Source organism: Leopardus geoffroyi, chromosome B3, assembly GCF_018350155.1.
Source record: "Leopardus geoffroyi isolate Oge1 chromosome B3, O.geoffroyi_Oge1_pat1.0, whole genome shotgun sequence".
NCBI classification, from domain to species: domain Eukaryota; kingdom Metazoa; phylum Chordata; class Mammalia; order Carnivora; family Felidae; genus Leopardus; species Leopardus geoffroyi.
This window is the reverse complement of record NC_059337.1, coordinates 17875613-17891232: the sequence shown is the minus strand read 5'-3', so window position 1 is coordinate 17891232 and position 15620 is coordinate 17875613. Positions and strand designations below refer to the sequence as shown.

General features: G+C 38.3%; 1 protein-coding gene across 3 annotated transcripts in view; it reads right to left on the bottom strand.

Annotated features, from left to right (window-relative positions):
- LRRC28 (leucine rich repeat containing 28) overlaps positions 1 to 15620 on the bottom strand; it is a 154391-nt gene that overhangs the window by 14400 nt on the left and 124371 nt on the right. For all 3 annotated transcript variants that reach the window (XM_045448764.1, XM_045448766.1, XM_045448765.1), the window contains 2 exons: positions 9852 to 10027; positions 7840 to 7999 (listed from right to left, as the gene is read on the bottom strand). In XM_045448764.1, coding sequence (XP_045304720.1) covers positions 7840 to 7999; positions 9852 to 10027 — 336 coding nt within the window. The remainder of the gene's footprint in view (positions 1 to 7839; positions 8000 to 9851; positions 10028 to 15620) is intronic.

The window sequence follows — 15620 nt, the reverse complement described above, 5'->3', positions numbered from 1 at the left end:
ACCCGTACACAAATTAAGGGAGAATTATCTCATAACATATTTTATCTGCTTGTTCCACTTATGTTAATGGTGACGGTTTCTCATGGGAAGATCCTACGTGCAGACCTAGAGGCTTAAATATGACATACTGGTTTCTCTATTTGATCAGTCCATGCCCTAGGACGTCAGGGGTGAAATATATGTATGGGAAATGAAGTTATCAGGTGGTGTGGTCAGGGCTGTATCCCTGGTACCTAATACAGAGTTTGGCATATCGCAGAGGTCAACACACAATAACTGAGTGATACGAGTAGGAAAAAACAGTGAAGAACAATTTACTTAATTTGTTGAAGAGTATTTTACCTGCGCAAAGTTTCCTAAGTCACCTTAAGAGGGTGCCGGTCAATGAATAGGCTTTGGCTAAAAGAAAAAAAAAAATCCTAAATACAGGTAAGCAAATAGTGTCAGTATTACTGATATTAACTGGTTTCACAGAAGAAAGTAATAGCCATAAAAAGCAAGGATAAGGTAATGAGAAACATTTCGTAAGTGATTTAACCATATAAGAATTAGGAGAGATTATTTAGAGATAAACTACAGTGAGTGAAATTACAGTGAGTGGAGAAGAGAGTATTAAGTTGTCCTGAACGATGAGGGAAGCCATAAGATAATGAGTTCTGCATGCCTCTCACAGGCCTCTATCCCAAGGCACATCCGTCACCAGGACATCTGGCCCTCTCACGTAATCGCTCTGGCCTAAAAGACCAAGGAGAATTCCTGAAGAAAACCAAACTCTACATCAGAGCTTGAAAGCAGCTGACTGAAGCCAGGGTGTCATTACCTCCCACAGTGCTCTGCTTGCGGGGAATGCTCACTGCATATCTGCTAACTGGACACATTAATAAATGAGTGGATGAGTTACTCTGAGCTATTTGGAACTAACTCCAATAGCATTTTTAACAAGAAGAGAAAAAAAAAAAATTCCTAAAACTCACCTGGAGCCAACAAAAGATCCCACAGAGCCAAGCAAATCTTGAGAAAGAACAAAGCTAGAGGCATCCCATTTCCTGACTGCAAAATATTTTACAAAGCTACAGTAATCAGAACAGTATGGTATTGGCATAAAGACAGATACACAGACAAATGGAACAGAACACAGAGCCTAGAAACAGACCCACACAAAACTGTTAACTGATCTTCCGCAAGGAAGCCAAGAATATACAATGGGAAAAAGAGTCTCTTCAAAAAATGGTGCTGGGAAATTGGATATCCACATGCAAAAGGAATGAAACTGAGAGAAGAAACCTTATCTTACACCATACATAAAAAGATCAACTCAAAATAGATTCAAGACTTATATGTAAGACCTGAGACTACAAAACTAGAAGAAAACATTGGGAGAAAGCTTCTTAATTAACATTGGTCTTGACAATGAATTCTTTTTTTTTTTTTTTTTTAAAGCTCATTCATTTATTTTTGAGAGACACAGAGACAGCATGAATGGGGAAGGGGCAGAGTGGGACGGAGAAAGAAAATCCCAAGCAGGCTCTGTGCTGTCGGCACACAGCCCAATGTGAGGCTCAAACTCACAAAATCACGAGATCATGACCTGAGCTGAAACCAAGAGTTGGCTAAACTGACTGAGCCACCCAGGCACCCCTACAATGAATTCTTGAACATGACATGAGTAGCACAGCAACAAAAGCAAAAACAGGTGAGTAGGACTACTTCAAACTAAAAAGCTTCCGCAAAGCAGAAGGAAACAAAAGTAAAAAGCAACTTATAAAATGGGAAAAAATTATTTGAGAATCCCACTACTTGATGATGGGTTAATATCCAAAATATATAAGGAATTCCTATAGCTCAATAGCAATAAACAAATAATCTGATTTAGAAATGGGCAAAGGACTTACATAGACATCTCTCCAAAAACATACAAGTGGCCAACAGGCCCATGAAAAGGTTCTCAACATTATTAATCATCAAGGAAATACACATCAAACCACAGTGAGGCATCACCTCATACCTATTAGGATCGCTATTGTAAAAACAACAAATGAAACAACCAAACGAAAAATAATGTGTTGGCAAAGATACAGAGAAATGGGAATCCTTGTATACTTTTGGTGGGAATGTAAAATGCTGCAGCTGTTATGGAAAATAGTACAGCAGCTCCTCAAAAAAATTAAAATATAACTGTCATATGATCCAGAAATCCCACTCTGAGTATGTAACCAAAAGAAATCAGAGTCTCAAGGAAATACCTGCATTCCATGTTCATGACGGCATTATTCACAATATCCTAGATATGAAAACAACCTTAATGTCCGCTGATGGGTGAACAGATACAGACAATCTGGTAGAAATATGGGATGAATATTTTTTTAAATAATTTATTTTTAATATTTTATTTATTTATTTTGAGAGAGAGCATTCGCAAGCGGGGAAGGGCAGAGAGAGAGAGAGGGAGAGAGAGAATCACAAGCAGGTTCTGCTCTGTCAGCGCAGAGCCCAACGTGGGGCTCGATCCCATGAACCATGAGATCAAGAGTCGGATGCTCAACTGACTGTGCCACCCAGGCGTCCCATAAGGATGGAATATCACTTAGACTAAAAAAAAGAAGGATGTCCTGGCATATGCAATGACACAAACAAACCTGGAAGACATTATGCTAAGTGAAATAAGCCAGCCCCAGGAGGACAGGATTTCACTTACATGAGGTATCTAAAAAAGTAAACTCATAGAAGCAGAGAGTAGAATGGTGGTTGCCAGAAGCTGGAGAGGGGAGGAAGAAATGGGAGTTGTTGCCAGCTTCAGTTATGCAAACTGAACAAGTTCTAGAGTGCTGCTGCTGAATGTGGTGCCTGAACTTAATACTATTGTACTATGCACTTGAAAATTTGTTAAGAAGGTAGATCTCATGTTTAAATGTTCTTAATACAATTTTTAAAAAAAGGATATAAAGAGCACCAATAATCTGATTCAATGGATCCTTGGTTGAGAAGTCAATTTAGAGAGGGGTGCCCAGGTGACTCAGTCAGGTAAGCATCTGACTCTTGATTTTGGCTCAGGTCATGATGTCACAGTTCGCGGGATCGAACCCTGCCTCGGGCTCTGTGCTGACAACGCAGAACCTTCTTGGGATTCTCTCTTTTCTTCCTTTCTCTCTGTCTCTCCCCTGCTTGTGTGAACGTGTTCTCTCTGTCCCTCTCTCACAAAAATAAATAAATAAACTTAAAAAAAAAGTCAATTTAGAGAGATTCTACTTTAACCTATTACCAGTGGTCATTTCTGGTTGAAGTTCTTCTGTTTGAGATAGTTTCCTTTTGCAGAATTGTATTTTCTTAAAAAAAAATTTTTTTTAACGTTTATTTATTTTTGAAACAGAGAGAGACAGAGCATGAACGGGAGAGGGTCAGAGAGAGAGGGAGACACAGAATTCGAAACAGGCTCCAGGCTCGAGCTGTCAGCACAGAGCCCGATGCAGGGCTCAAACTCACGGACTGCGAGATCATGACCTGAGCCGAAGTCGGACGCTTAACCGACTGAGCCACCCAAGTGCCCCCAGAATTGTGTTTTCTAATTTTGCTTCTATGATCATGTATGAATTGAATAGACATACTTTGTCCCCCATCAAAATAAAAATAAATAACTGGTCTAACAATTTTTTTTTTAATTTCTTTTATGTTTTTATTTTTGAGAGAGGACACACACACAGTGAGAGCGGGGAGGGGCAGTGAAAGAGGGAGACACAGAATTCAGAGAAGGCTCCAGGCTCCAGGCTCCAAGCTGTCAGCACAGAGCCCGATGCGGGGCTCAAACTCACAGACTGTAAGATCATGACCTGAGTTGAAGTCGGATGCCCAACCAACTGAGCCACCCAGGCGCCCCTGGTCTACTAATGTTTTAATAATTAAACATATTTTTATATGGTTTTTATATGGTTTATAACTGGAGAGGAGTCCTGCCCCGGGAAGAATTATACCCAAGTTTTACCTTTACCTGATTTAGATATTTAAAAGGAGATTTTGAACTGGGGCGTCTGAACAATCAAGTAAGTGTCCAACTTCGGCTCCGGTCATGATCTCATGGTTTGTGGAATCGAGCCACTAACAGCTTGGAGCCTGCTTGGAATTCTCTATCTCCCTCTCTCTGCCCTTCCCCCACTTCTCTCTCTCTCTCTCCCTCTCTCTCTCTCTCTCTCTCTCTCAAAAATAAATAAAACATTTAAAAAAAAAGATGAGATTTTTTTTAACTTACAAGTTGATGTTGGAATGGGTTAGGATTTGGGGGGTGTTGGGATAGGGTGAGTTTATTTTGCATGTGAGAAGAACATGAATTTTTGGAACGTATTGTTATGGGTTGAAGTATGTCCTCCCAAATTCATGTGATGAAGCCCTGACCTCTAATGTGATGGGTATTTGCAGTTAGGCCTTTCTGGAGATAGTAGGTTTAGATGAGGTCATGAGGATGGGGCACTCATAATGGGATTAGCACCCTTATAAAAAGAAGAGACACCAGAGAGCCTGTGTGCATGTGCTCACAAGCTCTCTCCCATGTGAGGCAGCAAAAAAGTGGCCATCTGCAAACCAAGAAAAAAACTCTCCCCTACAACCTGACCATGTGCACCCTGATTTCAGACTTCCAGCCTAAGAACTGTGAGGAAATAAATTTCTGTTGTTCAAGTGAGTGAGTTATGGTATTTTGTTATGGCGGCCTGAGCAGAGTAATGCAGTGACATTATTTGGAAACAGGATCACTTCAGGTATAATTAGTTAAGGGAGGATTAAAGCCCACCAGAGTGGGCCCTAATGCAATATCACTGGGGTCCTTACAAAAAGGGGAAGTTTAGACACAGAGCGAGACAGACATAGAGAGAAGATGATGTAAAGACACAGGGAGAACACAGGCTTCTATCTCCAAGCCAAGGAGAGATGCCTGGAACAGACCCTTCCCTCACAGCCGTCACAAGGAACTACCCCGCAACATGCCGATTTCAGACTTCCAGCCTTCAGAGGTGTGAGACAATGGATATCCTATTATTTAAGTCACCCGGTTTTGTGGCATTTTAAATGTTGTGGCATTCGTAGCAAATTAATATATAGCCCTGAAAAACCTTGGGTGACCTGATTTCCTATTGGAAAATACAGAACTTGTATAAATCATGCATGCATGGGGAAAAGCCAGACACGTTGTTGTAATAATAAATAACCCTCTATGCTGATGTTCTCCATTTTAATAAGTGAACAGTAAGTTTTAGGAAAGAAAATGTGCTATAAGGATTCAAAATCATGAATATGCTAGCCATTCTTCTGTTTTATTGATATTTGAAGGTTTGGGAATCTATTGTTTATTAAAAATACTATAATTTCTTTTTGCTTCACTTTGTATTAAATTTAGGTTGAAACTAACACTTGTATGGGACTTGGTATTTTAGAAGAATATCCAATATGTTCTTTTAAAATGATGCCAGATGTCCACAATGATTTAGGTATTGGCTGATACAATGTATTATTTACAACAAGCAAAGCCAACTGAACTGAATATATTATAAAACTTAAAAATAATATTATCAAGACCTTGTAGAGTTAGTTTATATTAAAAATATTGATTTTATTTTCAGCAGTAAGCTACTGAGATTCAAGTAGTTGGTTTTCAGTTACAAAAGAAAGTACTTTAAAGACTATGATAGAAACTGAAGTCAATGCTTTTAATACAATCTCCATAGCAACATGGGAAGGAGCAAAGTCTGGTGGACCGAATGAAAGCCACAAACTCTCAATTTCAACCCTAGCATTAACTTACCACAGAAAGCCATGTTTATGTCTTGGCATTTCATCTTTGCTATAAACACAGGCACTTCTGGCTTTGCTCAACAAACGGGCACTGCTTAAGTCCTATGTACTGGATATATTCATTTTATGAAACTAATACTATTATATTTTATGTCCCGAAACAATGTAACATTATTCACACTGACATTCTAGGTTGTAGCAGAGAAATAAGTAACAGTCAATAAAACATTCAAATGCTGAATAAATTCCCCAAATCTCATATAAAGATAACACACACAAAAAATGTCTCCTTTTGAAGGATCTAATTTACTTTCACAAGTTAATTGCCATGATAAAAAGAAAGTTTATCTTTTTGAAAAAGGTACTCAGAATTTTATCAGCTACTGACAGGGTATCCTGACCATACAGAACTGTTTTCATTTTCATATTTTCAATAAGAAAATGTCTTCTATAAAAAATAACAACAAAACACTGTACTATGCATAAGGGTTTTACGATAGTTTAATGAATTCGTTAAGATTATCCTATGATGATATCTTACTAACATGACAAGCATTTGCTAGAAACACACACATATGAGAAATTTTTAAAAGTCTCTGCGCTAAAAAAAATAGATTAAAATAGTTACCATTTACTTAGTATTTATTACATGCCTGGGCTATTTCCATGAATGATCTCATTTATCCTCACAATGACCTTATTAAATAGATATTAATATTATGCTCATCTTATTAATGAAAAGTTGAAGCTTAGAGATTTTATGTCCTCTGCTCAAGGTCTCCAGGCGGAGGAGCTGGAGTCAGGGCCTGGGCACCTGCCCCTATGCAACTATGGCTCTCCTCCACTGTGTCTATTTCATTTGTTAATTTTATTCGTGTAGGAAGTAATACACGCAGACTCTGACTCAGTCCTTTTCACTCCAATCTAAACGGAATCCCACTAAATTTGGTGATGTGATCACTTCGGATTGGAAGTAGCAAATTTAGAAAGGTTTGGAGGAAGGCTTCTTGTGGGCAGGCACAACGAAGCAAAAAACGTTAAAAATACCGAAAGTGGAAACAGGAACCGGAAGTGTAACAAAACAGGATTATTCGGGGTAAGAGAAAGAGAAGTGCCGTTGTGCGAGGGACTGGGTACACCGCTGGTAAAGGTAACTACCACTTGTTGAAGAGCCTTTACCTTCATCATCTGCTCATCCTCATGACAGCCCCACCCAGCACGATGTTCTCTCCCCAGTCTGAGGCTCAGAGAGTTTCAGCACCCCGCCCAGGCTCGCTCTCTTTCTACAGAAATGCTTACAAAGTAAATGCTTCTTGGCACTCAATAGGGGGTAACAAGTTCTCTGAAAAACTTACTAACCCAAAATACCACTGGATGGATAAATGAGGCGTTCTAGTACTTTCTCTTTTTTTTAACTTTGAAAAACGTGAATTTAGAAAATCCTAAGTTTAGAATATCTATATGCTAAGGTTGTGTTAATGGGGGATTTTTCATTTGATGTCCTAATTTTAATTGTCTGGTTTTCTTTTTTTTAAACCACCAGTTTAGGGGTTTTTGCTTGGTGAACATTCTTAGCAAATTCAAGGCACTGCGCCAATAAATAGAGAGTGGCAAGAGAATGGCATTTGGAAGTGTTAGAAATTCAAAACAGAAACACATACACACACACACGCACACACACAATGTTCAGCCATGTACTTTCAGTTAGCAACGCCAATTAAATAGAAGGGCTGGGCTGGTCCCATTATATAACAAATATTTTGTTCTGACATTCCTTATTGCCTAAAGACTATTGTGAATAGCGGAATAGCAGGAAAAGGCTCCTGGCAAAGAATGAGCTACTCTAAAGAACATATGCAATAAAACTCTTCTGTACACGGCCAAGAAAGTAATAGAGGGAAGTCCAGTTTTCTTGTGATGCTGAGAATGTGCTTTTGTTTCCTTCAGCTGTATCTCAGGAAGCACTCTGGGCACCTTGAGAGCTGCTGACTTAACAATACTTCCCTGCATGGCCTCCACCCCTCTCCCAGGTGTAAGCCCTGGTGCCCACTTAGGCATGATTACCCCTGGTGCAGGCCTGCCATCGGCGTCTCTCTCAAGGGGAAGAGCTTGGGGTAGACAATTGTAAACATGGGCTCACTACACCGGTGACAGTGTCCCAGGGGGCAGTGCAGCAGCTCCAGGAGACTTCTGGGTAACGAGATCGGAGACAGAAAGTTCAAATCTGGAACACAAGAGAAAATCAGGCATGAATACAAAAAAATCAGATTTCCTTACACGGGGCTTGAAATACGTTTCTTTGTTACTCAGTCCACTCGGTTAGTTAAAAAGTATTGCGTGTTGAAAATAACTGTTATCTGATAGGCACTGCATTATTTGGAAATGAAAGATTTTTTTAACTTTTTTTGATACTAAAGAGGAAGCCTAAATTTGCTCTTTTAAGAGCAAACAAAAGCTGGCCTGAGGCAGAGGCAAGGAAAGAATAACACCAAATATTCTTTAAGAACAAAGATAAAAAAAAAAGGCATTAATTTACCCAGAGAGGGTTTACAAAACGTTCTGTGAGAGACCAAGAAGAAAAAAGGGCTGGCACCAAAGACTAACACTGACTTCCATTAAGTTCTTCCCAAAATCGACTGGGCATTTAGCACTACTCAAGCTAAATTGTATTTACTGAAAGGAAGGAAAGCGGGAAGCAAATCAAAGAAAGAAAAATAATGAAACCAAGCTTTTCCCTGTTTCATTAATAAAGCTGTCATTAATAAAGAGGGGGCCTCCTTCTCGGCTGAGCGTGAGCGATACAAAAGCAACGTTGAAAGCAAAACATCCCAGTGGCCCAGACAATCTTGAGCACAAGTGCACACTGATTCCCACCGATGGCAAACATCCAGAAGAAAGAGAAGTGGTCACAATGAGGCAAAACCTAAAAATTACAGACTCGTCCTTGGGAAGGAAATACAAATGATCTTATCATCCTTTAGATCTATCTGGACTTACCAATAACCATTTATAAAAATGGAACTTACCCATAGGTGAATAATTATCAGTTTTCTGTCTAGTATTAAAAACCAACTCAACTTTGTATTAGACATTTCTAGAAGGCTGACTGATGTTAGATGCTTTCGTATGGATTTTTTTTTTTGAAGCAAAGACAAAACATTTAGCAGTTTTAAAAACTTGAAATGTAGCTTATTTAACATGGCCTACAGCTTTTTCAAAGCGTCTCCGAGACCCACATCACAACACCTCTGAAATCTATGTACCGCCAAATCCTTTCCAAACCAAGAGTTAGCATGCTGTGGTGGTAGTGCCGAAGGTTCCTGATATTTCCTCCCCTTCAGGTGTATAATTTCTCAGATGTAAGCAGACTGCATGGCAAAAACCCACTCTGCTGGAAGGTACCCAACTTTGCTTTGAGGATAAGACCTTTCATTTTTTTTTTTTCCCCACAAAAGAAAAGTGTCTCTGCCAGGCTTTTCACTTCCACCAGATACATGTTCCCAAATACCAATTTCCTTCATTTAAACCACATGGTTTACATTAAATTTTCTTTAATCTTTATTTATTTTTGAGAGAGAGAGAGACAGAGTGTGAGCTGGGGAAGGGGCAGAGAGAAAGGGAGACACAGAATCTGAAGCAGGCCCCAGGCTCCGAGCTGTCAGCACAGAGCCCGACACAGGGCTCGAACTCACAAACCGTGAGATCATGACCTGAGCCGAAGTCGGCCGCTTAACCAACTGAGCCACCCAGGTGCCCCTAAACCTCATAGTTTAACTTTTAACCTCTGTCCTTTATGACTGAAGACCATATTTTAGCAAATGCTCCTGTGTCAGTAGGCGGTGCTGAAGGGATCACCATTGATAAAATTACAACTTTTTTTTAATTAAAAAAAAGTCCCATTGCACAACAGTGAATGTATTTCATGTCACTGTACTGGGCATTTAAAACTGGTTAAAACAGTAAATTTGGATCTACCCATAAAAAAAAAAAATGGACACCAAAGTACTTTGGCAGCATAAAACATAATTTCCAAGTTCACTGAGTAAGAGGCAGAAAAAGAGAAAAGCCCCGTGTACCTTTAAGGAAAGTATGGTATGTGTGATGTAGACGCCTCATGGCCAGCTCTTGCAGAGGCAGGACGCGATCATTCTCTGTCCCTATGGCCTTCACCTCAGCAGGGAGGAAGACGGTTAGTTGCCCCGATGAGAAGGAAAGCAGCTTCACCTCAGAAACTTGAATGGGAGCACCACAGCTGCAGAAAGACACATTCACAGTAGTATTAGCAAAAAAGGAAAAGAATATATATGCCAATAAAAATGTGTTAATCAAAATATACATTTAAAATCTTAAGACGCTGCTGAATTGCCAGAATTCTTTTCAAAGTGAACAGATGCTATCCTGGGTTCCTTAATAAAGCCTGGCACAGAAATGTAAACTCATCAGTTGGAACTCAGCTATAGCACTGCTGAGGGCCAGTTACTTCCAGCAAGGACAAACTTTGAAGGAACTTCCCTTCCCAAGACCACCACAGTTTTCTCTGGAAGCTCCCTTTATCCTCATTTGATTACCCTTTCCAAGTGCATGTTCATTGAAATTTTCAAAATTAAAAGGAAAAAAGAGTACTCTGTTGAGTTATCGTATTTTGGTTTCACAGCATTTTTGTGTGGGAGAAGAAACCCTACAAAGCAAATTGATTTCTGATGGATCCTTCCATAAACTTGTGGGGAAAATATTCACAGCGAAGCCTTGTGAGTACACGAAGTTATGCCTTATGCCCTGTAGCCACCAGAAGGCAGAGGTGGCTTTGTTCCTGTGGTTGCCAGGTTGCCAAATCTAAGGAAGTCTGACCTTATCTGACCTCCAGGTTACCTAAGTCTCAAGACTTTTCATTGTCAAGACTAATGACAAACAGGTACCAACAAATCTTGGCTCTCCAGATACAACAGGAGATAGTATCTCTGTCCTCAACTAGAAACAGGCAATGGGAAGGCACAGGCATGGGCTGCAGAAGCCCGTGGCTCATATGTTTGAAGTTCCTGCACTTGCTCATTCCTCCCACCAGAAAATGTCTCCAGAGCATCGGTTCTACACCAAAGATACTCAAAACAACAAAAACCAAACCAACCAAACCAAACCAAGATGACTCCTTCCCTTGGAAAATGTAAAAATTACAGTATAATTGTTCTAATGTTTGTTCAGAGAAGACAGAATGACCACCTGTTCAGGGAATTAGGGAAGATTTTACAGAGGAGACAATATGGGACTCAACTGATTTCCCTCAACCAATTTCTCCACCCGGCTCAAGGAAAGAACCTCAGAAGGCCACTCTAGGAACCCCTGCCTGGGAAAAACCCATATCCTAAATGGAACCGGTATTTCAAATTCGAACATTATTGTTTGGTTTTGCCTATTTGAACAGACACCTTCTGTGTCTGGCTCCACTTGTCAACATTCTATTTCTGGGATTCATCCGTGTTGTCGCATGAACTATAGCTTATTCATTTTCACTGCTGTGTAGTAATGATAAACATTTGGACTGTTTCCAATGATGGGCTATTATGAACATTTTTGTGGATATTTGATACATATGAGTATGAAATCCAGTTAGGTACACGTGTAAGATCAGAAGTGGGCCTTACTATCGTGAGCAGAGACAGACAGTGAAAAGGTAAATCTATAATAAAACAGAGCGAGAGGGGAGTGAGAGCTGTATTAATCAAAATAAGTCTTTCTGAGGAGGTGACACTTGAGCACAGACCTGACTGAAGAGAACAGTTTAATCAGGGAAGAGGAAATCAGTCACAGGATGGCAGGCACCATAAATTGAGGACAAGGAACTAAGAGTTCAGGGAGTCCAAAGCAGCTAGAGTTTGCAGGACAGAGAACCTCAGAGGAGAGAGATGCACAAAGAGGGAGTTCTGGAGATCTGCAGAAGGCCCCCATAAGTATTCAGATGAGTACTGATCAGCCTAGGCATGTGAGGAAACTATCCGAGGCTGGAGAAAGAACCAGCTGAAGATATTAAAGGTAACAGTGCCCACAGCTCATACAGGGATGAAAACAGTGTTTGTTCTTATCAGACTTGAACCTCATAATTCATGATGCATTAGGTAGAGTGCACGTAAGGGTCTTATCTCAGTACTGCAGAATAACTAACACTAGACGGAACATTATTCCATTCCCATCTAACAAATCCTAAAAGCCATATCTGAAAAGATAAAACTGTTTCCAATTAACTTAGTTGTGTCATATACCAAGAATAGTTGTATGAATACAAAAATACCCAGCACTCAATGTGGTAAAATTCACACTGTCCGGCATCCAGTAAAATATTACCAGGCTTTCCAGTGAGAAAACATGACCTACAATGAGAAAAATCATGTAAGTGAAATCAACCAAGAACTGACAGATGTTAGAACTGTCAGCAAAGGTTATTATAATAACAATTATAATTACTGCCTGGAATAACATGTTACACACAGAGCTCTCACCCAAGAAACTGGAAATAAAAGAGCAAATTAAACCTTAACAGAAAAAAGAAATAATAAAGAGCCTCAAGAAAATCAATGACATAGAGAATGGGATGATAATAAAGAAAAATCAATTAAAGGCTAGAACTTCGAAAAGATTAATAAAATTGAAAAATTTCTAACTAGACTAACCAGAGAGAAGACACAAATTACCAATATCAGGAATGAGAAAGGAGACATTGCCCAACTTCTACAGATAATAAAAAGGCAATAAGCAACTTTATGCTAATACAAAGTCCTTGAAGGATAAAAATTAGAAAGCTCACTCAAGAAATAGGTAAGTTGAACAGCCCTATATTTAAAGAAGTTGAATTTTAGTTAAAAGGTTGGAATACTTCTCAACTCATTCTATGAAGCCAGCATTATCCTGATACAAAAACCAGACAAACACATTTCAAGAGAAAAAAACAAAACAAAACAAAACCCAGCATCACTCTTGAACATAGTTGGAAAAAGTCTAGACAAGATTTTAGCAAAGTGAATTCAACAATGTATCAAGCTACTATGACCAAATGAGGTTTATCTTACTAATTAAGATTGCACTAATATAAGAAAATCAATGTAAATCACTATACTAAAACTTAAAAGAAAAATAACCATAAAGTCATTTCAATAGATACAGAAAAATTGTCTAACAAAATCCAACACCCATTCCAGGGAGAAAAGAAAAAAAAAAACCCTCTTAGCAAATTAGGAATAGAAGGGAGTTTATTCATCTGATAAAAGCTATCTATGACAAAACAACAATTAATATTATACTTGGTGAAAGACTGTTTTCCCAATAAATTCAGCAAGACAAACATATTTGTTCTCTACTTCTATTTAACATTGTACAGAGCTTACAGCCAGTGTAATAAAGCAAGAAAAAGAAATAAAGGGCAACTAGATTCTTTTTAAGGAAGAAGTAAAACTGCCTTTCCTCCCCAAAGACATTACTGTGTATGTAGAAAGTCCAAAAGAACCTACACACACCAAAACAACAGCAACAACAACAACAAAAACCAAAAAAAAAAAAAAAAAAAAAAACCCCACCAAAAAACAAAACAACAACAATAACAACAAAACTACTGGAACTATGAAGTGAGCTTAGCAAGTTTGGAGGATACAAGATCAATATACAAAATTATTTGTACTCTATACGGTAGCAATAATCACTGGAAATTGAAAAAGATTTAAATATCATATATGATAGAATGAAAAATATGAAATATTTAGGGATAAATTTGACAAAAGATATCCATGACCTGTACACTGAAAAGTACAAAATACTGCTGAGAAATGAAGATATTTATTGTGATCATAGTTTTAAAGGCTCAAAACTGCTAAGATATTAATTCTCCTCAAATTGATCTATAATTTAATACAATCAAAATCACAGCAGGTTTTCTTTTTAAATATATGTTGAAATTCTGGTTCTAAAATTTATGTAGAAATGCTGAACAATTAGAATAATCTAACAATTTGGAAGATAAATTTGGAGGACTAACATTACCTAATTTTAAGACTTACAGTAAAATTATGGTAATCAAGACAATATGGTGTTGTTGTCAAACAGACTAATAGATCAATGGAGCAAGGAGAGTTTCTAAAAATAGACCCACACATATAAGGACAACTAATTTTCAACAAAGGTACAGTGGAGAAAGGAAAGTACTTTTAACAGATGTGTGGGAATAACTGTATATCCACATGCAAAAAAAAAAAAAAAAAAAAAAAAAGGAACTTTAGCCATACTTGCACCATATACAAAAATTAATTCAAAATGAATTACAGACCAAAATGTAAACATAAACCTTAAAAATTCCAGGAGACAATCCAGGAGAAAGCCATTGTGATCTGGGTTACACCAAAAGCAAGATCCACAAAGGGACACATTGATACAATGGACTACATCAAAATAAAAAATGTCTGCTCTTTAAAAGGCCTCGTTAAGACAATGAGGAGACAAGCCATGGACTGGGAGAAAATATTTGCAAAGTATACAGAAGATAAAAGATTTGTATCCAGAATCTATAAAGAACTTTCAAAACTCAATGAGAACACAAATATCCAAAAAAACAATGGGGAAAAGATGTACATACACACTATGTTAAAGCAGATATAAGGATGGCAAATAACACAAGCAAAGATGTACACTCTTACTCACTGGAAAAATGCAATTTAAAAATATAATGAAGTATCACTGCAGAACAATTAGGGTGGATAAATTTAAAAGGCTGACTATTCCCAAAGTGGCAAAAATAGGGAAGAACTGAAAATCTCTTATATTGCAGGTTGGAATGTAAAATGGCGCAGTTATTTTTTGAAAGTTTGTCAGTTCCCTAAAAAATTAAGGATATATATGGTCCAGACTCTCCTCTCCTAGATATTTATCCAAGTAAATTTAAGTCTAGGACCATTAAAAGGCAGTTAACATATGTCCATAGCAGCTTTATTTGTAATAAAGTCAAACACTAGAACCAACACATATGCGCATTAACAAGTAAACAGAAACAATCTGTGGTATAGCCATAGAATGGAATTCTATATAACAATAAAAAAGAATGAACTATTGATACACACTACATCATGAATACATCTCCAAATCCTTATGCTGAGTGAAAGGAGCCAGACCAAAACAGAGTGTACACTATTTAACTCATTCATATAAAACTCTAGAAAATACAAATTAGTGTATAATAACAGAACACAGATCAGTGGTTGTCTGGAGACAGGATGAGGGCAGGAAGGAATGACTATCAAGGGGCATGAGAAAACTTAGGGATGGGTATGTTTATGATCTTAATTGTACAGATGGTTTCAGGAGATGTGTGTGTGTGTGTGTGTGTGTGTGTGCGCGCGCACGCGTGCACGCGTGTGTGTGTGTGTGTGTGTGTGTGTGTGTGTGTGTGTGATATACACACTAGGAGAAGCAAAGCAAAATAAATACAAAGTATGGATAGGATACTGAAAAACATAAGAAATGAAATTGATCAAAAGGAAACAAAGCATAGAAAGTATAAATAAAAACAAAACCTGGTTCTTTCAAATAAAAAATGTACCTGGCATGTATTGATCAAAGGAAAAAGACAGCAGAGAAATTTGCTGGAGAGTGTGGGTTTCAGCTGGACAGTGAAGGCTGCTGAGGTGTTACTGGGCATCCTTTTGCTGGTTGCTGCACAGAAAACAGCACCCTGGAAGCAGGAAGGAAACCCCTGTTCTGACCTTGCACTATCTCTCTAGGGCCCTCTATTGAGAAGCCTCATATAAATCAACGACAAAGGAAAAAAATTCTACAAGGGTCAGTCCCAAGGAAAAGGGTAGATCTGGAACTGA